Source organism: Zootoca vivipara, chromosome 14 (genome assembly GCF_963506605.1).
Source record: "Zootoca vivipara chromosome 14, rZooViv1.1, whole genome shotgun sequence".
Taxonomy (NCBI): domain Eukaryota; kingdom Metazoa; phylum Chordata; class Lepidosauria; order Squamata; family Lacertidae; genus Zootoca; species Zootoca vivipara.
Window position 1 is genome coordinate 26707129 of NC_083289.1, and position 24430 is coordinate 26731558.

At 47.4% G+C, this 24430-nt stretch overlaps 3 protein-coding genes across 6 annotated transcripts in view; 2 read left to right on the forward strand and 1 right to left on the reverse strand.

The window, feature by feature from the left end:
• Positions 1-7: 7 nt before the first annotated feature.
• WDR31 (WD repeat domain 31) lies at positions 8-14797 on the forward strand. 2 transcript variants are annotated; one of them, XM_060282953.1, is made up of 10 exons: positions 8-169; positions 3066-3148; positions 5041-5170; positions 7523-7597; positions 8621-8765; positions 8852-8952; positions 10640-10707; positions 11873-12014; positions 12760-12922; positions 14313-14797. In XM_060282953.1, the coding sequence occupies exons 2-10, from the start codon at positions 3102-3104 to the stop codon at positions 14471-14473; spliced, it is 1032 nt and encodes a 343-aa protein (XP_060138936.1). In that variant the 5' UTR covers positions 8-169; positions 3066-3101; the 3' UTR covers positions 14474-14797. The 2 variants fall into 2 exon arrangements, with proteins under 2 accessions (XP_060138936.1, XP_034988194.1); XM_035132303.2 differs by having other exon boundaries at positions 70-247.
• Positions 14798-14860: 63 nt separating this feature from the next.
• LOC132593217 (RING finger protein 223-like) lies at positions 14861-16961 on the reverse strand. The gene has a single exon (XM_060282957.1). It carries the CDS (start codon positions 16672-16674, stop codon positions 16036-16038), a length of 639 nt encoding a protein of 212 aa, XP_060138940.1. The 5' UTR covers positions 16675-16961; the 3' UTR covers positions 14861-16035.
• Positions 16962-19921: 2960 nt separating this feature from the next.
• GLCE (glucuronic acid epimerase) overlaps positions 19922-24430 on the forward strand; it is a 59335-nt gene continuing 54826 nt past the window's right edge. For 2 of the 3 annotated variants that reach the window (XM_035130646.2, XM_035130649.2), the window contains exon 1: positions 19949-20073. The gene's annotated coding sequence lies outside the window, so the exon portion shown is untranslated. Of the gene's footprint in view, positions 20074-24430 lie in introns of all 3 variants that reach the window. The other variant, XM_035130651.2, reaches the window with a different exon arrangement.

Sequence of the window (24430 nt, forward strand, 5' to 3'; positions counted from 1 at the left end):
CCGCCCGCAGCAGCAGCAAGCAGCAGCGACGGGGAGCGCCCCTTCCGCCTCCATCCGGCTAGAGCCTCCACGGGCAGGGGCAGTCTACCGGCGCAATGCCCGCTTGCTGCTAAGGAGCTAGCTGGCTGTTCGACGGGTGCGGAGAGACACGACGGCGAGGGACAGGAAGGTATCAAACGGCTTGGCTCGACCCGGCTAAGCAGTTCCAAGGAATAGCGGCCACACTCCCGCCGGTCGTGTGGCTCAGGTGCTGAACTGCCATGGGCTTAATTGGAACTTAGCCCCCGGAGTCGATTTGGGACGGGAGGGGTTTGGGGAAGCAGGCAGAATAACAAGAGCGGCCCGAGCATGTGCAAAGCGCCACCCTCTCTCTCCAGCGCTAGAACAAACCCTCCACGGTACACGTGCACTTTGCTTTTGAGAAAATGGAACCTGCTCCAGTGGTTTTTTTGGGGGGGGTCTCCAGGAACGATGGCCAAGGGTCTCTCTGAGCATGTGAAGAGTCTCCGCCACTCTTCTCTGCAGGCGTATCACCTACCAATTCGTTTATCATGATGCAAGAACCGCTGCCTATGTCTCAGTATTGTCCTGGGTGGAGGATAATCTCCCCGGTAATCCCAGTCAAAGCTCCTCACCAGGAAGGGAACCACTCTGGAGACAGGGCTTTGCAACTGATTTTGTGCCACAGAAGCACTATTAATTAATGAATAGCACCACCACCACCACCACCACCACTACTACTAATAATAATAATAAAGGTAAAGGTAAGGGGACCCCTGACCATTAGGTCCAGTCGTGACTGACTCTGGGGTTGCGCGCTCATCTCACATTATTGGCAGCACATGGAAACGCCGTTTACCTTCCCGCTGTAGCGATCCCTATTTATCTACTTGCATTTTGACGTGCTTTCGAACTGCTAGGTTGGTAGGAGCTGGGACCGAGCAACGGGAGCTCACCCCGTCACAGAGATTCGAACCGCTGACCTTCTGATCAGCAAGCCCTAGGCTCAGTGGTTTAACCCACAGCGCCACCTGGGTCCCACTACTACTAATACTATGGTTTTATTATTGTTCCTGAGAATTTCACGGTGCCCTGACATTCATAAATTAAGCAGGCTAAACTTTCTCTGACATGTGCCTCTGAGCATGGACAGAGTATTTTCCTCCACAGGAGGCCGCTTCAGATTGGGCAGGAGAGATTTAATGGCTTTCAGGCTTTCAGGCTTGGGGGGCTTCTTAGGGGAATTTAGCCCCACCCATCTGCCCAGCCACGCTTCTCAATTTAGAAACTGACCCCTGGAAGCTCCAGGAGCCCCCAGCCAGACCACCCAGCTGCGAAGGTGGGAGACTCCCGGGGGGGGGGGAGGTGTCTCTGCACCCGGCAGGGTGGGGTGAGGGGCTGGACCGGAGCCAGGTGAGCTTAGCTCCAGACAGGGGCAGGTCCGAAGGGGCCCCAGAAGCGACTTGAGTCCATGTCGCTTTTTAAAAAATAGGTCCGGTCGACCCAATGAGTTGCACAACTCAAATTGATTAATTTTGACAATCTTGAAGTTCTGGAGTCAATAGCCACAGGTGTTGTAAAGGCGGTAAGTTGGCTGTTCTGCTGAAGAACGCCTAAATTCTTTCTGCGCGTTGTCTCCACAACATGACCTTGCAAGAAAGCTCTCGGGATGTGAATATGTTGCTCGAAAAACCAGAAAAATAATCACAGAATTGCAGAATGGTTTAGTTGGAAGGGACCCTGAGGGTCATCTCTAGCCAAATTCACTGCAATGCAGGAACTTTTTGCCCAACATGGAGCTCAAACCCAATGTCCTGAGATGAAGAGTCTCATGCTTTACCGTCAGAGCTATTATTCTGCAGACCAGGCAGGAGTCGGTGCTTTCTTTGCCCCCTTAGACAGGCATGGTGTGCCCCTGGAAGTTCTGGAGTCTCCCCACTCTCTGCTGTATGCCTGAAGGATCGTCTCCACCCCCATTGTTCAGCCCTGACACTGATGTCCAGCTCCGAGGGCCTTCTGGCAGTGCGCTCCCTGCGAGAAGTGAGGTTACAGGGAACCAGGCCGAGGGCCTTCTCAGTAGTGGCACCCACCCTGTGGAATGCCCTCCCGTCAGATGTCAAGGAAAAAAACAACGATCTGACTTTTAGAAGACATCTGAAGGCAGCCCTGTTTAGGGAAGTTGTTTAAAGTTTTTCATGTCTGATGTTTTATCGCTTTAATATCATCATTATTATTAGTGCTAGGGAAACCCAGCCAGATGTGTGAGAAATAAATAAATAAATATGATGATGATGATGATTGATTGATTATTATTATTATTATTGATGATGATGCTGTTCCCCCAGGGAACAGCACAGTCCTGAACTCATCAAGGGATAGGCATGAATAGTGGACCAACCCTAAGCCAACTACTGTACAGGTGAAACTTGGAAAATTAGAATATCGTCGAAAAGTACATTTATTTCAGCAATCCAACTTATTATTTTTTCTTTTTCTTTTAATTTTTACAAGTGTTTTCTTTTGGAAATTCCACAGTAATAAAACAAATAGATACAATAATACAAAAATAAACATCGCTATCACATTTCATTAATTCCATTCCATTTATAATTGACCCGCCTAATGACAAATAATTACAATTACAACAAATAAAGGCTTGACATATCTTGCTTTGCATGTCATGCATCTATCTCATATATTGGTTTCACCTTTTAAGTTGCATTACTGAAATGAATGCACTTTTCGACGATATTCTAATTTTCCGAGTTTCACCTGTATAATGGATGTGATAGCTTTTCTATATATAATCCTTATTTTTAATTTTACATCGGCCTGCGTTTCCTGCTGGTTTATAGCATCCCCCCCCCCAACAGCAACAATGGAAGATACGAGCAATGCTGTCACAGGTTTGGCATCTGCACTAGCATACTTCTGGAGCTAAGAGGCGGGAGGAGGCTGGGAAGGTGGCCAGCAGATGAGAGGGGCTTGATCAGAAGCTGCTGAGATGTGTGTAAACATAAGGCACTAAGTTCCTTCCTTTAATTCCTTCCCTGTCCTTCTGCCAGGCTAAGCGCTTTCGTCCAGCGAGTGCGTTTGAGATCATGGGGAAACTGCAGAGCAAAATTAGCCGAAACTCCTCCAAACGCAGGTAAGGGGTGGGGGTGGGGAACCAAAGTGGTGATTTGGTGGGAGAGCATTTCCCTTTTGTGGATTTAGATGCTGGCTTTTCATCTCGCTCTTCTCCCAGGGGGGCAGCCTGGCATTTCTGTCTCCTAGCAGCAATCCTGTGAGGTTGCCTGATGACAGAGAGAGGAAGAGGGCCGGCATAGCTTGCTGGGTGGAGGAGCAGCTGCCTTGGGTGCAAAGGGTCCCTGGTTCAATCCCTGCCAGCACCTCCAGCTAAAAGGAGCAGCAGGTGGTGGGAAGGACCCTCCCCTTCCTGAGACCCCAAAGAGGCTTGGAGGAGCCAGTTCTTGCTGAGCCGCTCTGGTGCTCTGAGCCAGGAGTTTCTTAATTAAAGGTGTCTTATAGACATGCAAGCAATTATTTTTTTAAAAAAAATGTCAACTTAGAAGGCTTGCTGGAAGAGGGAGCACCAAAAAGGCAAGAGATACAGCGCCTGTCTGATTTACGTAGTGGGAGGGAGTTCCAAAGGGTCACAGAAAGGATCACCTGGTGAGATGGTATCTGCAGCAAACCCTCTCTTGCAGAGCATAGTGACCGGTCGGTTGTAGCAAGGGGCGAGGTAATCTTTCAAGTCTCCTTAGCCCAGTGATTTAATTGGCAGCCAGTGCAATTCTTTCAGTACCACCGTCGTAGTGCCAGGGCATTATTCTGCCCCGGTGAGCAGTTGAGCATCTGCATTTTGCAGTAGCTGCACCTTCTGGGACATCCTCAGGGGCAGCCCCACGCCAAGCACATTGCAGCAGTTCAGCCTGAAGAGTAACAGTGCATGGATGACCGTGGTCAGGTTATCCTGGTCCAGAAACTGACATTGCTGTTTTACCAGCTGAAAGCTGGTTGATACAGAGGTCACTTGGCCCTCTAGCCACAAAGATGGATCTTGGAGCACCTCCAGAATATGAACCTGCTCCAGAAGTGGGAGAAGGTCCTTATCCAAAGCAGGCAAGTCTGGGCTTGGGAACCTGCTCATCCACAGTGCCTCTGTTTTGCCAGGATTCAGACAGGGGGCCTTCTCGGTAGTGGCGCCCTCCCATCACATGTCAAGGAAATAAGCAACTATCCTACTTTTAGAAGACATCTGAAGCCAGCCCTGTTGAGGGAAGTTTTAAATGTTTAATGCTGTATTGTGTTTTTAATATTCGATTGGGAGCTGCCCAGAGTGGCTGGGGAAACCCAGCCAGGTGGGCGGGGTATAAATAAATTATTATTATTATTATTATTATTATTATTATTATTATTATTATTATGGCATCTCAGCTCTGACTCTCCAGTCCCCCCTCTCTTTGCACCCCCTGCACCCCCTCAATAACTCTTCTCCCCATTGACCACCTTGTCCTTTCTCTCTCTCTCTCATCCTCCCCCTCCCCGTTCCTTTCTTCTTTAAATATAGCCTTCATTATTTGCAAGAATTGGAATAGCACTTGTTTCAAATGTGGCATTAGGCTGTCTTCCCATTTCTTTTTAATGTTTTTTATTAAAAGATTTCCGTGAGTATCAAAAGTACATTCAGTGTCTCTGCTTTCAAATTGTGGAGTCCTTCATGCAGGCCGGTTACCTTCAGTTTGAGACATTTTTTATTTCATTCCCTCCATAGCCACCAAGTTCCTGGCTTAAACTTTGGACCCTCCTGGCCAGAACAGACTCTGAAACAGGAAACGACCTGAACAGAACACAAAACGACGGAGCAGTCCCTGGCTCCATTCCCTATGAAATCTTTGCCACAGTGGAAAGTGGTTGTTGTAGTGGGGTGCAAGGTGGCTCCTTTGCCATATCCTGGGATCTAGTGTTAAGGAAACCCAAGTGGGTTTCAGTGCCTCATATCATTTCTGGCTGTTTACATTTGCCTTCTCCTTTCAGGGCTGACAGGTATGAGGAAGAGCCCTCTCCTGCCAAGGTGGTGCAGCAGCCCTGTCCGGCTCACTGCGGCGCTGTGGCTTCAGTGGCGTCCCTCACGGCTGACCTGTGCATGTCAGGCGGCAAAGACAAGGTAGCTTGCAGGAGAGCAGCTAGCTGCAGCTAGCGGGAGCATCTCACTGGTCCCAAGGGAAGGGAGTGTGGGGACTTCTTGGGTCCATCTCTCTCCCCCAACCCCCTCCCCACAATCCTGTGTTGCTGCCCCCCTGATTTCTAATGCCAGCTTCATGAAAGAGAAGCCAGGGCAGAACATCGCCTCCCTCTGTGGCCACATTGCGGCCCCTGGTGGTCTTTCAAGATGGCTGCCTTTAGGGGCAGGCAGCCCAGGTGAGCTGCTGGAGCGCAGAGCTCAGCAGGCAGCATGCCATGGATGCTCCAAAGAGTCCCCTTTCCTCCGAGAATCTGGAGCAACATTGAGGTCCATTTCTGAGGGCCTTCGGGCGGTTCCCTCACTGCAGGAAGTGAAGTTACAGGTAGCCAGGCAGAGGTCATTCTCTGTAGTGGTGCCCTCCCTGTGGAATGCCCTCCTGTCAGATGTCAAGGAGATGAGTAACTATACTGTATAACCTTTAGAAGACATCTGAAGGCAGTCTTGTCTAAGGAAGTTTTTAATATTTGATGTTTTATTGTGTTTTTAATACTTTGTTGGGAGCTGCCCAGAGTGGTTGGGGCAACCCGAGTCAGATGAGCGGTGGCATATTATTATTATTATTATTATTATTATTATTATTATTATTATTATGCATGGGTGGCTTTGTGTTAATACTGGTGGCTCCGCTTCTTGTTTTCGTTTGAGGGGAAACTTTCTATCATGGTGCAACCGCTATGGTGCATGTGAGTGACTGGGATATGATACCTGCATACAGGTTTATTGTCCTTTGACCAGAAATGGAGCATATGAGCAAATGGTGCTGCAAACTCAATTTAAAAATGAGGCCTCTGAAAAGTTGAACCAGTTCCCTGTCTAGTGCTGGCTGAGATATATGGAGTCGCAGACAAGCTCAGTTTTGATAGGCCCTTCCAGTTTAAAATTGTTTGAGAAAGAATGGAGAAAGGTTAAGATATATATGGATAAGTCAATTGGGTAATGAAAATATTGACAAACGAATACACCTCATAGTTGGAAATAAAAACTCTTTATTGGGCTAATTCCAGGAAAAGACAAAATACAATGTATATATAATAAAGAAAATAAGTGATAAAAGGACATATATTTACAAATTAGAACATAGTAAACAAAATATGAAAGAGACTATTGTAACAATGAAGAGTAACAAACTGCATAAAACTTAAAAATTTCTTTAAAAAACAGCAAAAGGTAGTGTGGAAGTCCACTATTTGTTGTTGTCCTTTTTTCCTTTGTTTGTTTTGTTTGTTTGTGTGTTTCCCCCCCCTCCCCCCCATTTTTCCTTCCCTAAGTAGCTATGGACATGTTGGAAATTTATATATGTATATTATGTGAAAAGGTGATATAATATTGTGGAAACTGTAAAAATGGCTATTTCTTTTAAATGTGGAAAATGAATAAAAATTATTGATTAAAAATAAAAATAAAAATGAGGCCTCTGAAATGTTGAACCAGTTCCCTGTCTAGTGCTGGCTGAGATATATGGAGTCGCAGACAAGCTCAGTTTTGATAGGCCCTTCCAGTTTAAAATTGCGCTCCCTTCCCGCTCTGTATTTTAACACAAAGTTTTCCCGCCAGAGGAACGCCACATCCAGACCCCATACTTTTAAAGCACTCCTATTCCACCTTAACATCCATGGGGTCTGTAGCTTGTTAAGGGTGCATCTGCTTTACTGCAGGGAAGAGTCGCAGGTAAACCATATGTGGAACGATCCTGCCCCTGCGGTATGTCGGAGGTAGAAACTGCCTCCCACGTTTCATTGCGCTGCTGTTTCTACAGTGACATACGCTGGGTTGTCATTTCCCCTATCCTGTTATGCAAAATTTCTCAAATGAATCCGAATCCCAATGCCTAAAATTCCTTGTAGAAGATAAGGACCCTGAGATTACGATAAAAGTAGCCAAATTTTGCGCGATTGCCATAAAACTCAGGGAACAAGCGGTGTCACCACAATGATTAAGGCCCCTAACGGCAATTTTAGGCTATATTTTAGCAACCCAGTTTTAATTTACATATTCTAAATGCTATAATATATGCACGTGTACTGTCCCTGCCGTGTAAATTTTAATGCTACATCATTGAGTTTTATGATTTTTGATTCTGTATGTGAGCTGGTCTGTGACCGTAAATAAAATAGAATTGTTAAGGGTGCCGAGAGTTGTTTTGAGACTCTTGGGAGCTTTAGTTCCCAGCGCCCTTAGCAAACTACTGTTCCCAGGAATCCTTGCACAGGTGGTGCTTTCTGCAGGGATCTGAAATATTACATGAAAGCTTTCCCCCACTTTCTCTTTCTCCAGACTGTTGTCGTGTACAACTGGTGTCGTGGCTCCTTGGTTAGGAGGTTCCTTGGTCACGAGCGTGAAGTTACTAAGGTAAAAACTGGTTTTGGCTGCAGAAATGTTTTCTTTCTGCCCCTCCCCTGGCAAGCATAGACAACAGAGACTAGGACCCCATCATGCACCACCAAGAGCTAAGCGACATGCAACCTTAAGAAAGGGAATGGGACATCTGGGAGGGTGTGAGAAGGCGCTAGGTTCAGTCTCTCAAGGAAATAAACAACTATCTGACTTTTAGCAGACATCCGAAACCAGCCCTGTATAGGGAAGTTTTTAATGCGTTTTACTGTGGTTTTATAACTGAGGTCCAGAGCTGAGGGCCTTCTGGCGGTTCCCTCGCTACAAGAAGCCAAGTTACAGGGAACCAGGCAGAGGGCCTTCTCGGTAGTGGCACCCACCCTGTGGAATGCCCTCCCACCAGAGGTCAAAGAGAACAACAACTACCAGACCTTTAGAAGGCATCTCAAGGCAGCCCTGTTTAGGGAAGCTTTTAATGTTTGATGGATTTCTGTATTTTAATATTTTGTTGGAAGCCGCCCAGAGTGGCTCGGGGAACCCGGCCAGATGGGCAAGGTATAAATAATAAATTGTTGTTGTTGTTGTTGTTGTTGTTGTTGTTGTTGTTGTTGTTGTTGTTGTTGTTGTTGTTGTTGTTGTAAGCCGCCCAGGATGGCTGGGGCAACCCAGTCAGATGGGTGGCATATAAATCATAAATTATTTTTATTTTATTTTATTTACATATTATATTTGTATACTGCTCTATACCCGTAGATCTCAGGGCAGTTCACAACATGAAATTACAGTATACAAAACACAAAATGCATAAGAAAAATAAAAAAGACAACCCAATAATTCATCATCATCATCATCATCGTCATCATCATGGGGGGACAGGACAGCCCTCTCTTTTTCTGCCAGAGACCTGGGAGGGTGGCCACTGCCAGTCAGAGTAGGCAGTGATGGGTGGAAAAACAGTCTGGGGCAGCTTCCATGTTTTTTGAACAACCGGTGTGGAAAAGGATGGTTGTCTGAATCCACTTCTCTTCTGTTCTGCCCCAGGTGACCTGCCTCCCGGCCTCCAACTGGCTCTTCAGTGCTTCCCGAGACAAGACAGTGCTGATGTGGGGGCTCCAGGGGGGCTCTGGGGCAGCCCAGGGCTTCTCAGGGCATGACCTGGTGGTCACTGGCTTGGCTGTCAGCCCAGGTGAGGCGGTGACTCTTGCTGGAGCAAGAAGTCTGTGTCTGGATTCCTGGTGGGTTTCTTCACGGACTCTCTCTTTCCTTGTTAAGTTTTCCAACAGCTTTGCACAGGCTCCCGTGACAACACTGTCTGCACCTGGGACATAGAGACAGGGGACTGTTTGCACAGAGCATCCATTTCCAGGAATCTGGTAAGGGCCAGAAGACCTTGGAAGGGAGAAGTCCTACTATATATCACAGATGCCAAAGGCACAAATCCCTCGCCCAGTTTTAAAGTGGCCTCTTAACCATTTATAGCTACGTGGAACTTCCATTTCTCTCTCTCTCTCTCTCTCTCTCTCTCTCTCTCTCTCTCTCTCTCTCTCTCTCTCTCTCTCTCTGTGTGTGTGTGTGTGTGTGTGTGCGTGCAAGCAAAAACAGAGTCTGGTTTATACTGGAAATAAAATACCTGCACCAAATGAAGGAAACAGGAGGTTGAAGCCCTTCCTATAATTTTGAAGGAAATGTAACCAATCCACTTTAAATTCTTTAATTACAATGCTTCAGCAACCACCCATTTTTAAAGGAAAGGTGTGGAATGTTTATTCCTGTATTGTAAATGGAGCCTTGCACTGTCTGCTCAGAAGTAAGTCCCACTGAATGCAACAGAGCTTAGTCTCTCAGGTAACTGGGTAAAGACTGGGCAGCCTTACACTGCAATCCAAATCATTTTTGCTCAGAGCTCAGGCCCACTGAGTTGAATAGGATTTACTCCTTGGTATGTTCCTTATCATTATTATTATTTCTTCTTCTTCTTCTTCTTCTTCTTCTTCTTCTTCTTCTTCTTCTTCTTCTTCTTCTTCTTCTATTATTATTATTATTATTATTATTATTATTATTATTATTTCCCGTCTTTTCCCTCTGACAGGTAGACAAGGCAGCTTACAGTTAAAAAAATTATTTCATTCCATTTATCTGTGGAAGGTGTTGTACACGATCCCTTCCCTCACACATTATTTCTTTACAACAATCCTTTGAGATAGGTTTGGTGTATATGACATCTATGTGTGCGGCGAGATCAAACGCCAGAGAAGCTTCTTGATGTAGAATAGGGTGTCCCTATTTTCATCAGAGACATGTTGGAGGTTATGATGTTTTTGGCTTTCTTATATACGTCTGAATGGCTTTTGTCAGAAAGTGGTCTGGATGAAAGCTTGGCCCCATTTCATGTGGGCTTCTCTGAAATTCTAAGGGCATTCTGAGCTGTGCTGATGTTGCTGAGACCGCAAATTAGGTTGTTTTAAAAACAATAGATGCTCATAAAATCCTCTGCTTTCCGTAATTTAACCTTGAAGGAGTAGGCTTTGGAACCTGGTTATCAGTTTTCACTGCACACACTGATATGGGACTGCCTTTTCCCCCCAGAGGAGATTATTTTGTTTTGGGTTCAAGAAGCTGTACCTCTCTGTTTTATTCTATCTTTTGTTGTTTTCATTTTTTAATAAGATTTTCATAATGTATTATAATAAAGAAAAACAAACTGATCTAAACAGAAACGAAGGAGGGAGAGAGAGAGAGGAGGAGTGAGAGACAGGGAGGGAGAGATAAAAGAAAGAAAGAAAGAAAGAAAGAAAGAAAGAAAGAAAGAAAGAAAGAAAGAAAGAAAGAAAGAAAGAGATAGGGATAGAGAAAGAGAAAGAAAGAAAGAAAACAAAGTCCTCTTTCACATGTAAATCTTAACTTGTCCCACACTGAGAAAGGTGATTCCTCACAGCTCTCACCTGGGAGCTTCCCTTTCTTCTCCCATCCTGGGAGATTTTCCCTTCCCTGCCTCTCACACAGGGGGACCGCTTTCTGATATGGCTAGATGAGCTGTCCATTAATTGTTCTCTCCCACAGGTAACTCATCTGTGCTGGGTTCCCGGAGAGCCGTATATAGTCCAAGCATCAGAGGATAAAACAATTAGGTATGTGAGCACATGGGAATGGAGACCAAATTGTGCACAAATCCAGCATTTCTGGCTCTGAACCCAACTTTCTGAAAATTTTGCTTTTGAAATTTGAGCTGCGGGATGGAGTTGTGTGTGTGTGTGTGTGTGCGCGCGCAGGAGAGGCTTTCCCTGTGCACACCTGGTGGGGCTAACCAGGGTCCCCAAACTAAGGCCCGGGAGCCAGATGCGGCCCAATCGCCTTCTAAATCCGGCCCACAGATGGTCCAGGAATCAGCATGTTTTTACATGAGTAGAATATGTCCTTTTATTTAAAATACATCTCTGGGTTATTTGTGGGGCCTGTCTGGTGTTTTTACATGAATAGAATGTGTGCTTTTATTTAAAATGCATCTCTGGGTTATTTATGGGGCATAGGAATTCGATCATATTTTTTTCCCAAAATATAGTCCAGCCCCACCCCCCCACAAGGTCTGAGGGACAGTGGACCGGCCCCCTGCTGAAAAAGTTTGCTGACCCCTGGTGGCTAACCTTTCCCCCTAGCAGAGCTGAGCCCCTGGACTACCACAAGATGTAGTGATGGAAAGAGTTTATTTGCTGCAGTGGAATACAGATGAATAAAAAACATATTTGTAGCTGAAAATTTCCCCATCCAAAACCTTTTTTACCTGTAGCCATCAGTTAAAATCTGTTTTGATTTCTTTAATGCCATAGTTTATGTTTGTAATTAACAAAAGCTTCCGTGTGTGTGTGTGTGATCCAAATCCCCAAGCATCCAACCATCAAATCCCACCAGGGAACTAAACACTTTTTGGGTACCAATAACCAAGCTCATCTATTCTGGCTAAGTAAAACTGAGCTGGTCCATAGGCTGCAAGGGTAGTTGTTGTTGTGGCGGTTGTGGTGGTTGTTACATGCCCCAAGCCTTCCACTGGCTTGTGCAAAAGTCTTTTTTTTTTAATTGCCAGAGGTTATACAGGGGAAGGAAGATAAGTTTTAAAATGAGAATAAAATAGCATCCCAGTCATTTTAATCTGTTTTGGTGCCACTCAGCATTGTAGGGCAGCGGGCAGCCTCTAGCCAGACATCTTGGGCCGCTTTGGTGGGACAAAATGTGTTTGGGCCAGCCGGCCACCTTGAGCCCTTTTCACATGCCCATAGCTGCACTTTTTGTTTGTGGCAGGATCTGGGACAGTCGGGAGCTCCGTGTGGCTCATGCCTTCCCTGCCAAGCAGCATATCCAGACGTCCTGCGATGTCAGCTCAGACGGGCGGTACTGCGTCAGTGGCAGCAGTGGCTGTGGCGGCGAAGGCTGTGAGGCCACGGTGAGGACACCACCAGCTGTGGGCTGAGGCGGGAGCGCTGAGCAGCAGTGGGGGGTGGCATAGCTTGAACTGTAGAACTGGAGAGGGGGACAGGACCCAAAGGGTCATCTTCCTAGCCCAGTCCCCCACCGAGCCTCCCTCTATGGGTCTATCGATATGGCAAACTTCCCAAACAACCCGCAATGTAGCCACCATCGCTTCCTCAAAAGTATCCTGCTCATTGGCGAGGATTCCGGTATCAGGGTTGGAGCCAGATGCACAAAAGAGTATAAATTTGTTGCATAGCTTCCAATAGCTGGCCTGGTCATTGTTTGTTTCAACACTTTCTCCCGTCAGTGAAAAGAGAGGGAGAGAATCCCCTCCCTTAGGCTTCCAAACATAAAAAGACAGGGCGGGCGCTGTCGGTGGGGAAATGGCTTGGCAGTGCCAGGCCAAAATGGGTGGCAAGGCTGAGTTTCCTCTGAGGAAGGGTGTTGCTGCTGCTGACCTGGTGATACTTTGCAACGCGCCGGTGTCTTTTCCCTTTTGTTGCATTGTGTTTTACTCATTAAAAGCCGCCTCGCAGGGGGGATGTCCCTAAAGGGCACCTTGAACATCTAATTTTTAAAGGTAAATATTGCCCCTCGGAGAGCGAAGTGGGTTTTCACTCCAGCTTTGCTGCCCCGGAGCAACAAGGGAATGCTCGGTGGAGACAGGAATGAGATTTGGGAGGGGTTTGCCTTCACCACTTTGCTCTTCCTTCCAGCTCTGGGACCTGCGGCAGGTCAAGTGCCGAGTGCGAGAGTTTTGGGGCCACTCCCAGACCACGGCATCCTGCATCTTCCTCCCTCGGGGCCTCGGGGCCTCCCCGGCCATTGCCACTTCGTCACATGACTGCACAGTGAGAGTCTGGAGCCAGGACTCTGGAGGTAGAGTGCTCAGCTCTTCTTGCTGGGGGAGAATTGGCTGCAAGGGCTGCCTTGCTAGAGCAGCAGAGCTTGGAGGGAGCAAACACGTTCTCTCACAGACACTTTGCTTCAAGAAGTGAAAGCCTGCAGTAATGGCGAGGTGGCGGAAAAAAATCTGTAATTCACATTCTCTATCTGTTAAGTCCATCTATATCTATGCTTTGATTTTTGAAATTTCCTATCTTGGATGGATGAAGATACTGGAAGGTGATGGATAGAAGAAAAAGGCCCCTTTGTGAGGGGCAGGGCAGAGAGGATCTCGCAGGGTGGGAGACTGAGGGAAGAAGGGGAAGCTGCCAGGGGAGAGCTCATTTTTCTGTGTGGAATAAGGGTTAAGATACGATATCATTGTGATAGAGGGCCTGGTACAGTGGTGCCTCACTAGACGAATTTAATTCATTCCACGGGTCTTTTCTTATAACGAAAAATTCGTCTAGCGAATCCCATAGGAATGCATTGAATTTTTTTTGAATTTTTTTTTGCCCATAGGAACACATTAATTGAATTTCAATGCATTCCTATGGGAAACCGCGATTCGCTAGACAAATTTTTCGTAAAACGAATTCGTCTAGCGAGGCAACCTCCGCTTGAAAAATCCTTTCGTTAAGCGGAAATTTCGTTAAGCAGGGCATTCGTTAAGCGAGGCACCACTGTATTTCTTTTATTTTCTTTTTTCTTCTTTATTTTCTTCTGCTTATTCTTGCTTCTTTCCTATTCGCCTTCTTTAGATTAGTTTGGCTTTTATTGTAGAGTATGTTCAAAACCCTTAATAAAATTGATAAAAAGGAACCAACCAAAAAACCAGCAACTAATGCGCAGACGGGGCGGGGGGGATTTGCACGAGGTATAGAGGAGGGTATGACTGAACCCTGCATAATTTTACCATGCACAATGTTACGCACTTCTATAATGCCCTCCCCTTACTTGCCTTTTCTTGAAATGAGAAAGTCACAAATGTTGCAAGCTTTCCTCACAGGGGAGTCTCTCCACCCCCTTGGTCTTTTCGGTCATACTTTTCTGTGCCTCCCCCAGATCTACAAAATCCTTCATGAGGTCAGGTGAGGTGACTAGAATTGGACACAGTATTCCTAGTGTGAATGGGGCGAGGGTGATCCCTGCACCTTTTGACAGTTCCCTGACTGGCCAGTCTTGAAGCCCCGCATCTCATCTCCACGCTGTGACAAATGTCACCTGTTGAATTTCCACTTTTGGGGTGGCTTTTTGCACAGCCCACCCAAACATTTTGTTTGGCATGTGAAGGAAAGCTGGCCTGACCCTCCACCGAGAGAGGACGAAGGCAGATATTCTCTCCCCAAACACCAACTGACTGCCTCTTTCTTTCTTCTCCTAGCCTGTGTGGCTACAGCCTGCCTTGAAGGAGCCGGGCCTCTGCCTTCGCTGGCCGCCTTCGAGAGCGGTTCGCTCCTCTGCGCCAGCTCCAACTCCGGGATTCACTTGCTGAAGTTTAGCTCTGCAAAAGGAACGGACCTCCAAGAGCTGGCCAAGTTCTGAGCCCCAGAGACCTGCTTCCATGGGGGTGGGGAGCAGCCTTCATGAGGCTATTTGGCTGAAAGCCTTCCGGGCCGCTGTGTCAGGGCAGAAGGAAATGGCACATAGATGGGGGTGCCTGACCGGAAGACTTTGCAGGAGCTGCAGCAAAAGGACACACCCAGGTGTATAAATGAGCAAGGAATGAACAGTGGAGCTCCTTTACTCACTATTGTGTGGAGAAGATGGACCAGATTTTGTAGAAGCACTTTGTGTTTGTGCATTTGTCATCTGAGCCAGTTTTATACACACACACACACACACACAGAGAGAGAGAGAGAGAGAGAGAGAGACATACACACACATGATTCCAGTAGTTCTCAGGGCAAGCACATGAGTGTTTATTTACCCACCCGCCAATTTTTATATATAAAAAAATCTCACTCTTCAGACCCCAAAGGTTCCCAGAACAGCTTATGGATCAGAACAAACAAAACAGTCACTGCCCCTCAGGCTTACAGTTCTTAAAGGCATGGTATAAAAGGAAAACAGATTTGGGAGGGAGGAGGAAAGAAGCAAGTTCAGTTCTTCTAACAACCCATGAGCGAAGGGAAAGCTCAAGGCCAGGAGGCAGAGCCGCAAATTGCTCCCTCCTCTTCCCTCCTTCAGACCATGCAAGTTGGCACCCATCTCTGGTGGCCACATGGTCCCTGCCTGCCTCCACCTCTCTGCAGCCTTGCCTGGACTCTTAAGAAAGGAACGAGGCATGTGTGTGGTGGCGAGGAAATGCTTTCTTCCAAGGTCTTTCTGTGCGAGGTCGCTGCCACAGTTTGCTATTGCAGCAGCAGGAAAGCTCTTGTAAATGTTGACCTGCAAACTTCTGTGGCTCAGGACCCCCAGTCACAGCTTGGTCTTTCCTCAGAGCCTGGAGCTGCAGGGAGGTGGAGGCAGCTACGTGGCCACCCAAGATGGGAGAAGCATTTGGCACCCATGGGTGTCTGCACGCCACTCCTAGGCAAGTGGCCCACACATGGAGGGAGAGGACACAGCAGCTCAAGGCAGGGAGGAGTCCTTTGGGCTGGTGGCTGCTGACTGGCCTGTTTCTAGCCCTCAGGGTGGAAAAGGCTTAAAACAAGTGGGAAGGAGGTGGAAAGACTGAAGAGGCTGGAGGGAGTGCTCTGAGCATAACTTCCAGGAGCCTGAGGTGAGGGGCCCAGGCTGGAGGGTCCTGGAGTTTTGACACCACCGCAGAATCACAGAAAAACACACAATCTGCCTGTTTCCACAGACTGCAGAATCCAGTGTTTTTGGGTAGATTTTTAAATGTGCCCCTTTTTGTTCCTCTGGTGCACTTGCATCTGTAGGGCAAAGTGTTCACTTAACCTGCTTAATCTTAAACTTCACCACTCACTTATAATGAGAGAGAGAGAGAGAGAGAGAGAGAGAGAGAGAGAGAGAGAGAGAGAGAGAGATGTGCTCATTTGCATATGCAAATGGCCACCCTACCCAAAGCAAGTGAGCAGCCTTGCACTGGAGCTGATAGAAGGCAGGCAGCCAAGCTCAGCTCAGCGCTGCAACCTCCAGCATTAGCGCTGCAATCCGAACATTAGGGCTGTGGACAGCAAGACCCCCAAGACCATCAGGGCAGCGGCACAGAAGAGTCCAGGGTAGTGGTCCCACAAGAGGCAGCACGTTTCCCAGCATCTGGATACGGGGTGGACGACAACGAGCTCCCTGGGGTCAGACCCTCGGGGCGCGGCAGCCTTGAGCAATTCCACGGTCACGAGCACCGCAAAGGCCTCTTCTTCTTTTGCATTCCCTGGCAGCTTCCTGCGCCAGCACAGATGGAAGCCGTCCAGCCAGACCTCCTGAACCTCCCTCATCCACGGGGGGAACTGCTGGATGATGTCCATGTTGACCGGAAGCCTGGGGACTCCTCCGTAGGGTAAGGGGACGCTCCCCCTGCAGAGCGGGCACTGGAATCTCTGGCTTGGCTTGAGGAAGACGCACAGCCTGGCCAGGCACTCCAAGCAGAAAGTGTGGGAGCAAGGCAGGAGGCGAGGGGCCCTGAAGACATCGTCAAAGGAGAGGTAGCAAATGGGACACTCCGCTGCAGATGCCCCTTCTTCCACTGTTCGGCTTGCAGCGGTAGGCGAAGGGTCCATGGCTTCCGCCTGCCCCTGGCTAGACCTGGAGCCACTTTCCAGAGAGTCCAGAACCTCCATAGGGATAGACTTCCCCACCACACAGGTCCGTGATTCCTGGCCTCCTTGCTGAGGGTGGCCTCACCAACCCTAGTTTGATGATGGGCTCAGATGAGAACTGGAGCCTCTGGAGTTTCTCATGTTGGTGGGACCCTGGCCACAAGAGTCCTCCAGGCTGCTTGAAATCCTGCAGCCACTCCAGACTCAGAGGCCGCCTCTGGGACCCTTTCGAGGGAGTTCTTAGCCCTCCTCCCAAGATGGGCTCTTGTGCATCTAGCCAGTGAGGCTGGGCAACCAGCCTTGTGTGTGGCACCTTTCCTTCCCTCCCTCTGTGTGGGCAGAGAGTCCTGCTTGCTTAGCAACTGGGGCTGGGCAGGGCTGGCCAGCCAACAGCAATGGGGGTATCCCTTTAAATGCTGGCACTCCCAGTATTTGTGTGTCCCTCCCAGCCATTCCACCTCTGATGCCAACCTGTTCCTATCTGCACACCTCCATGAACTACGTATGTTTAATCTGCAAACAAAAGCTTTGTCAAGGAAGTGACTGCATGCTTTCCAAGTTTCCCAGGGAGAGTCCCGGAATTATGAAAGCCAACCCAGCTTCTGATTTGATCCCAGAATGTCCCTATTCTCCCCTGCCAGCGCTGCCACTGCCAAAATCCAGGAGGAGGAGGAGGAGCTGGCGCTTATCCCAAGGGACAGTGGATGCAGCAGCAAGGGAACATCCCATGACCTCTCCATGGCTGCTGCTGTTGGCCTCCTTCCTGGGCAGCTCATAGTGGCTGCTGGAGAGCGGGCAAAGAGGAGAGGCTGCCCCTTTCTAAAATATATTTATTGGTGTGTGCTTTTCCTAGATTATCTCATGAGGACCATCTAGTCCAGGCTTCCCCAAACTTGGCCCTCCAGCTGTTTTGGGAGTACAATTCCCATCATCCCTAACCACTGGTCCTGTAAGCTAGGGATGATGGGAGTTGTAGTTCCAAAACAGCTGGAAAGCCGAGTTTGGGGATGCCTGATTCTACTCCAGCCCCCCTGCACTGCAGGAATCTTTTGCCCAATGCAGGGCTTAAAAACTATAAGGTATAAAGCATTTTTTCCACCCCCGTGACTTGGACAGGTGAGAAAATACACAACAGCCATTTTAATCAATATCTGAGATGTAGTAGTTAATAAAAAAACCATATGTGGCGATCTGTCATGGAACAACCCCATTGAAGAAGGTCACTGGGGCAACCCAAATCTTGTTGCTGGTTGCGAAGGGGCCCTCATAACAGTTCAAGCTTCTACTGACTCAGTAGAAAGCAGCTTCCTTTGCTCATATATTACTCTTGCATTAGGACACCTGCATTTTCTGGGATTGTGCTATGTAAAGAGTCTGAGAGGTTTTCTCAGGCGTTCTTTTTAAAACTTGAAATGATGGGGATTGAATTTGGGAACTTTAGCATGCAGAGCTGATGCTGTACCACAGAGCCAGCACCCCACCTAAATCCTAAAAGGGAGATTAAAATAAAATAAAATAAAGGCTTTCTAATATTTTGTGGCACCTGAGCTTTGCCATGTAACACTTCCTGAGAATTTTTTATGTGAAACGCACTGAGTACAAAGACTGCATTGTGTATGAACTCTTACATCTCGCAAGGAATGTAGAAGCATCATTATAGCTTTGAATCCATTTGCAATTGTAATTCATGGAAGTGACTTGCTGTGACAGCCGAGGTTATAAGTACCTTTTATGCTCTTAAAAACTGATTGCCTTTCATATCCCTAAATCTCTTTGGAGATTTTCCACAAGCATTTTATTCTTGCTGTGTGTGTGGCAAGTTCTTGACACTGCAATAGCATATGTCGCCATAGAAACCACCTGCGGGACAATTGGGGGGTATTTTTTATTTTTTATTTAGTGATGTGGACGTAGTTGCATTTGATCTTGTAGACCGCTTTTGGTTAATGAACAATGAAGAGAAACAGCCTATAATTAAAACACATTCACTGCGACATTTTAATGATGGCCAATTAAAATGATGGTTTAATTTTGGCTCACATTCATGTTAATTTGCTGTCCTATAAGGAAGGTCAGCGTGCCATTGGTTAAGACTGCGATCCTGCAGCCAGTGACCTAGGAGTAAAACCTACTAAACTTAAATGAGCTTAGTCTGGAGTAAATATGTGGAAGACTGTACTCTTGGTACGATACCAAGGGAGAAATACTACCCTGCAGCAAAAATTACTGGGAGATTTTGGATGCCAGGCACACCAAATTTGTGCAAGCAACCTTCTCCAATGCAGTGCCCTCCTTTTTTTTTTGAACTACAGCTCCCATCAGCCCCAGCAAGCATGGCTGTATGGCAGACGTTCCAAGTGACTCTATTTTCCAGGGAGAGTCTCGGATTTAAAGAAGCTGCCCCAGTTTCTGATTTGATCCCAGAATGTCCCGCTTTTCCTTTTGATGTCCCAATTTTCCTCAGAGAGATGTGGATATTATGGAGTTATCTGACCCCCAAGCCATCTGAAGGCAGCCCTGTATTGGGAAGTTTATTAATATTTAATATTTTATGTTTTTATATACGTTGGAAGCTGCCCAGAGTAGCCGTGGCAACCTATGGGCTGCAGCCAAAGTCAGCCGCACTCAGAGTAGCCCCACTGACATTAATGGATGTGGTTGACTTGGCTCAGCTCTGATTACCGCCCTATGCATTTGCTGTTTTTAGTTCCACATCTTCAGAACGAAGTAAAATGACACTTTTTGCATTAAGAAGGACTGCATGCCTGCTGCCTGCACCCCACATTTCGGCTGGTCCCTGACCCTTTAAACCCCCCTTTCCCCCCCAATCCCTCCCCCCTTTGCACAGGTGAAAATGAAGCAGAGCATCACTTTGCGGGCTCCAAATCAAGGCGAGAAAGAGAGAAAAGAAAAACGCGCAGACCTCCGCGTCATCCGATTGGCTAAAGCGCCTCCAACCGCTCTCACGATTGGTCGGCTGTCCTACCCTCGGCCCGCCTCTCTCCCCCCCTTTTGCCCTGGCAGAGGCGGAGCAACTCGTGATTGGCCAAGCGGGTTGGCGTGTTGTGATTGGGCTTCCGTGCAGAGGAGCTGCAGGGGAGGAGTAGAGAGCAACCCATCCCTCCATCCCTCCCATCCTTGCACACGTCAAATAGACGAGTGCCTTGGTTTGATTGACGGCGCGAGAGCTCTCGCTTGCGGCCCCGCCCTCTCCTTCCTTGCCTGTGTGGCTCTCGCGGGAAGTCGGAAGGGGGCGGCGTCTCCTCGCCGAGTCTGCTGCTGCTGCTGCTGCTACTACTCTCCCCGCGCGCTCATTCACTCTCTTTCTCTCCTGCTGAGTGGCTGCCTGGGCCGGGCTGCCCCAGAGGAGAACGGAGGGGAGCGGAAAAAACCCTGTGTTTCAAGGACCCGTCCGCGCAGGTAAGAGGGTGAGGCGGTAGGGCAGCCAGTCAAAAGTGGGGTGCTGTGTTTGTGGATGCGGCGCCCTTTTCTCCCCGGAAAGAGCCAAATGGGGTGGGTGGGTTGGAAGATGGAAAGGGGTGGGTCTCCCTGTTGCCTCCTGGGGGGTGTTTCCTCATTTGGGGGTGTTTGGGAAGGAAGGTCTTCTCAGTATTTGGGGGTGGGTTTAGAGGAGGCCAGCAAGTCCAGGAAAGGATTGGGGGTGTCTGTGGGTGACTTGCTCTCTCCCAATAACTTTCCTACCTTATGTATTTAAGGGACAGTCCCCCCTTTTTACTGTCGGTGGAAGTTATGGGGGTCCTCTTTCCATTCCCTCCCCTAAAATTATATATACAAATGAGGGAGGGAGAGGGGGGTACCTTTTCCTGAGAAAAGGGGGCTTTGTTGCTGAGGTGTGTTCTGTCCCCCCCCCACTTCATAACAGACAGGGTTAGGGTATGGCCTTACTTCAGGGACTGGGTTGAACCCATGGCTGCCCCCCAATGCACAACAAGCGCAGCTGGCCTTTGTTGAGCTCTTCCCTTTTCTTGCCCCAGGAGTCAGGGGTTTTGTTTTTTTGGGTACTTCTGGATAACACTTTTTCTTCCCCTCAGGCAACATGGTGGGTAACGGCTGTGTTAGTGTTGGCTGTGTCAATGTGCAGATAGCCCTTTGCAAATTGACTTTGGCAAAGGGAGGCAGGAGTCTTCCCCAAGAGGCTTACAATGTAAAACAACAACAACAACCCTGACTCTAGCACTGGGGCACCCCAGCTTTTCTCAACCTGTTGCCTGTTAGCAGTTTTGGACTACAACTCCCATCAGACGCTGTGTCATACGGCTGTGCTGGAATAGACCTTATGGCTGTGCAGGCTGACACTGATGGGAGTTGTAGTCTGCAACTGCTGGACAGCATCAGGTTGGGGAAGACTCGTCTAGTTGTGATTGTTCTGAGAAGGTGATCAGTGGCTACTAGCCATGATGGCTATGCTGTGCCTCCAAGGTTGGAGGCAGGAATGCTTCTGAATACAGTTGCTGGAAACCATAGGCGGGGACGGTGCTCAGGTCTTGCTTGCCGGTTTCCCTTTTGAGTCATCTGGTTGGCCACAGGATGCTGGACTGGAAGGGGCAATGACCTGATCTAGCAAAACTCTTACATTCTTAAGGTGACTGCAGAGATAACAGTTTGGTAACAGCCAAAAACTTGCAGGTTTTTTTGTGTGGTGTGTAGGAGTGCTAAAGAGAAGGAGATATGTCAGGGTTCAATATGTCTGAATGAGAAAATCCAATGGCTAGCAAGATTTCCATCCACTGAGTCCTGGCCTTGTATGATTCTAGCTGGAAGGAACACTTCAAAGTTTGAGGTTGCCTGGGACTTTTTTTTTTGTAGTCTCAGTTGCACCCATTGCACAGTCTTTGAGTAGATACTGTACTCTATCTGTTCCTTTCCTTTCGCATGTGAAGTTCACGTTTCTGTGGCTGCAGTCTCTGAGAATCTAGATTTGAAATGGAGAGCAGACTGTTTGGAATTTCACAGAGTGAAAAAGATGTTGTCCACTTGGGATGTTGATGCTCGCATCATTGTTAAACAGCTGGGTTTGTTGCTGGTGCATTGTGTGGCCTAAAGGATGAAAATTTAGCAACCCTGAGGAAGGTAATTAGCAAAGCATATGGAAGAATTTATGGTGCGTTAGTAAACTGGAGTGCAGATAATTTGCAAGCCTGACTTAACTAGGTATGAAGTGATGGGCACTTTCAGGGGGATGTTAACTTGCAGTCTCCAAGGTTGCCCACCTGGCCAAAAGAGCTGTGTCTTTGTGTTTGTTTCACTGCTGTGCAGGTGCAGTCTGGGCTTGGGAGCAAGTTTGTGAATAGCTCTTTGTGTGGTGCTAGCACCTGCACTCTCAGGACCGAGGCAGCAAAGCGAACCTTGTGGAAAAAATGGTGTTGCAAGAGTTAGCTGGAGAGGAGCTGTTTGAAAAACAAAGGCAGCTCTCCTGACCTTAAGTTAGCACCTATTACCAAAAACGATGCCAAGTATTCTTTGGGGAGCCATGGGTGTCACAATGTGGGGTGTGTGGGTGTGTGTGCTTTTATAAAGTGGCGCTGCTGTCATTTGACGTAACCAGTGTTGGAAATGCTGTGAATAGTCTGCATTGTAGGTGACGGCAAGGTGTGCTTAGGTCTTGCGTCTTTCCAGACTCCTATGGGGAAAGTATTTCTGTGTAGGAATAAGAATTCCTAGAACTGGTTTGGCGTGGAACAGTCTTCATCAACCTGGAGCCCTCAAGATGTTTTGAATGACAACTCCTATTAGATGCAGCTCAGCACATCCATGTTCCCGTCAGATGCAACATCATACAGCTATGCTGACTGGTGGTGTTAGAAACTCAGATATATAAGCTAATTGCCAAATGGCACTTTAAACCTAAGTTATGGTCACCACAATGAAATGTCTAGACACCTTTTTTTCCTGTGGAATGTGTTGTTATTATTTCTATACCACTTCGTATTTTAAAGAAGAAAATCTCAAAGCAAAACAAAAACAAAACAAATTCAATCTTCAAGAAAAATATTTTAGACCCTTTTTAAAGTGACATTTTGCTTTCCCCATATTTATTTACCTACTTAATTTATATAGCTGCCCCATAGCGGAAGTACTCTAGGAAGCCAGTATGGTGTAACAGTTAGAGTGTTGCACTAGGATATTGGAGATCAGGTTTAAATCTCAACTGAGTCAGGAAGCTCACTGGGTGACCTTGGGCCAGTCACAGCCTCTTAACCTACCTCACAGGATCGTTGTAGGGATTGATGGGTGTGGGTGTGGGTGAACCATGTACTCGGAGAAAATGATGGGATATGAATGCAGTAAATACGCTCTTCTGCTTACCTAGGGTTGCCATATTTCAAGAAGTGAAAATCTGGACACAAAAGTTTTTGTTTTTATTTTATTTTTAGCCAAAGTTGCTTCCCCCCCTTCTTTTTCAAAATCTCAAATTCAAATTTCTGACTGCTGTACTCCGGCTATGTCTGGATGTATGGCAGCCTTAGCTGAAAGGGCCAGCCAGATGGAGATGTCAGTCGCCAGCACAGCATCCAGAGATCCAGTTGGGCCCATGCCCATTGCAAAATGTGCCTGGCAGCTAGCTAATTTCTAACCAAGATACTGACAGGGGAACCTTAAGGATCCCTAGTTGAAATCTTGCCTCTTGCATTCATGAGCTTACTAGGTTTATGAGAATAGTAATGCCTGCAGTACTCTTGAGGTCACATGTGATAATATACACACAGCACTTTGAACATGTTCAACTGCTGTATAAATGCCGAGTACGATTAATAATGTGGCACCTATGTGTTGATGGCAGCGCATTATCATTCTGCACCAGAGAATCTCTGAATTTGGGCATTTGTGGCTTCTCAACACATGTGCGAAACAGCAAGACTAATCAGAGGCAGTTTCATTAATATTTCTTACACGAAATTGCCGCTGCAATTTGAGAGTCAGTGTGGTGTAGTGGTTGGAGTGCCAGACTATGACCTGGCAGACCAGAGTTCAAATCCCTGCTCAGCTACAAAGCTCACTGAGTGACCCTGGGCCAGTCACTGCCTCTCAGCCTCACCTACCTCACAGGGGTTTGTGCGGATTAAATGAGGACTTGGAGAAAGAACCATGTATGCCACCTTGAGCTCCTTGGAGAAGAAGGTGGGATATAAATGTAGTCAATAAATTTGCTTAAGCAGTTTGCTCACATATTGAGCGGAGCCCGAATCCTTATCCTGGATGGTGGGAAGCACATCCTGAAGAATTCAGGTCTCCTCTTCCTCCAGCCAAAATGGGTCAGTGTTGCTTTGGTATTTCTGGAAATACTTGCTGCTGTGTTCTTCTTGCACAGCTGATTGATAAATGCAGGGCTTTGTCCTGGAGAGAACTGACAGCAAGCAGTCTATTCTCTTGTCGCTGGCTTGAGAACTGAACAGAGCACCTTAAGAAATATATAAAATTTTGTGCTAGGTGTGATGTCGTTTGCCGTGATGCTAGTCTAGAATCCTGGCCGAAAAAGACAATCTCCTTTAACTAGGCATGAAGTGAACAGTGGTTTGATGACTGATTTAGCCCATTGATTGGCAGCAAATCATGCTTTTTATAGGGCGAAGAAACAGCGCCACAATACTGCATTATGATAAATGTGTTGTGCTAGAATTGCACTGCCTTGTGGCACCCAGCATTAACTCCAAGGTTCTTACCCCAGATGTTACAGCCCATCGTCCCCTATATTTCTGATTCAAGTCTTACTGTGTTCACATTGTAACGCAGCCAAAACTACATCACCCTAACACAA

What these genes read in the sequence shown, in the direction of transcription:
- WDR31 (XM_060282953.1), top strand. Translation starts at nt 3,102, where the DNA reads ATGGGGAAACTGCAGAGCAAAATTAGCCGAAACTCCTCCAAACGCAG. An exon ending in ACGAGCGTGAAGTTACTAAG is followed by an intron (nt 7,598 to 8,620) that starts GTAAAAACTGGT and finishes GTTCTGCCCCAG; the next exon opens with GTGACCTGCCTCCCGGCCTC. An exon ending in TGGCTTGGCTGTCAGCCCAG is followed by an intron (nt 8,766 to 8,851) that starts GTGAGGCGGTGA and finishes TTCCTTGTTAAG; the next exon opens with TTTTCCAACAGCTTTGCACA.
- LOC132593217 (XM_060282957.1), bottom strand. Translation starts at nt 16,674, where the DNA reads ATGGAGGTTCTGGACTCTCTGGAAAGTGGCTCCAGGTCTAGCCAGGGG.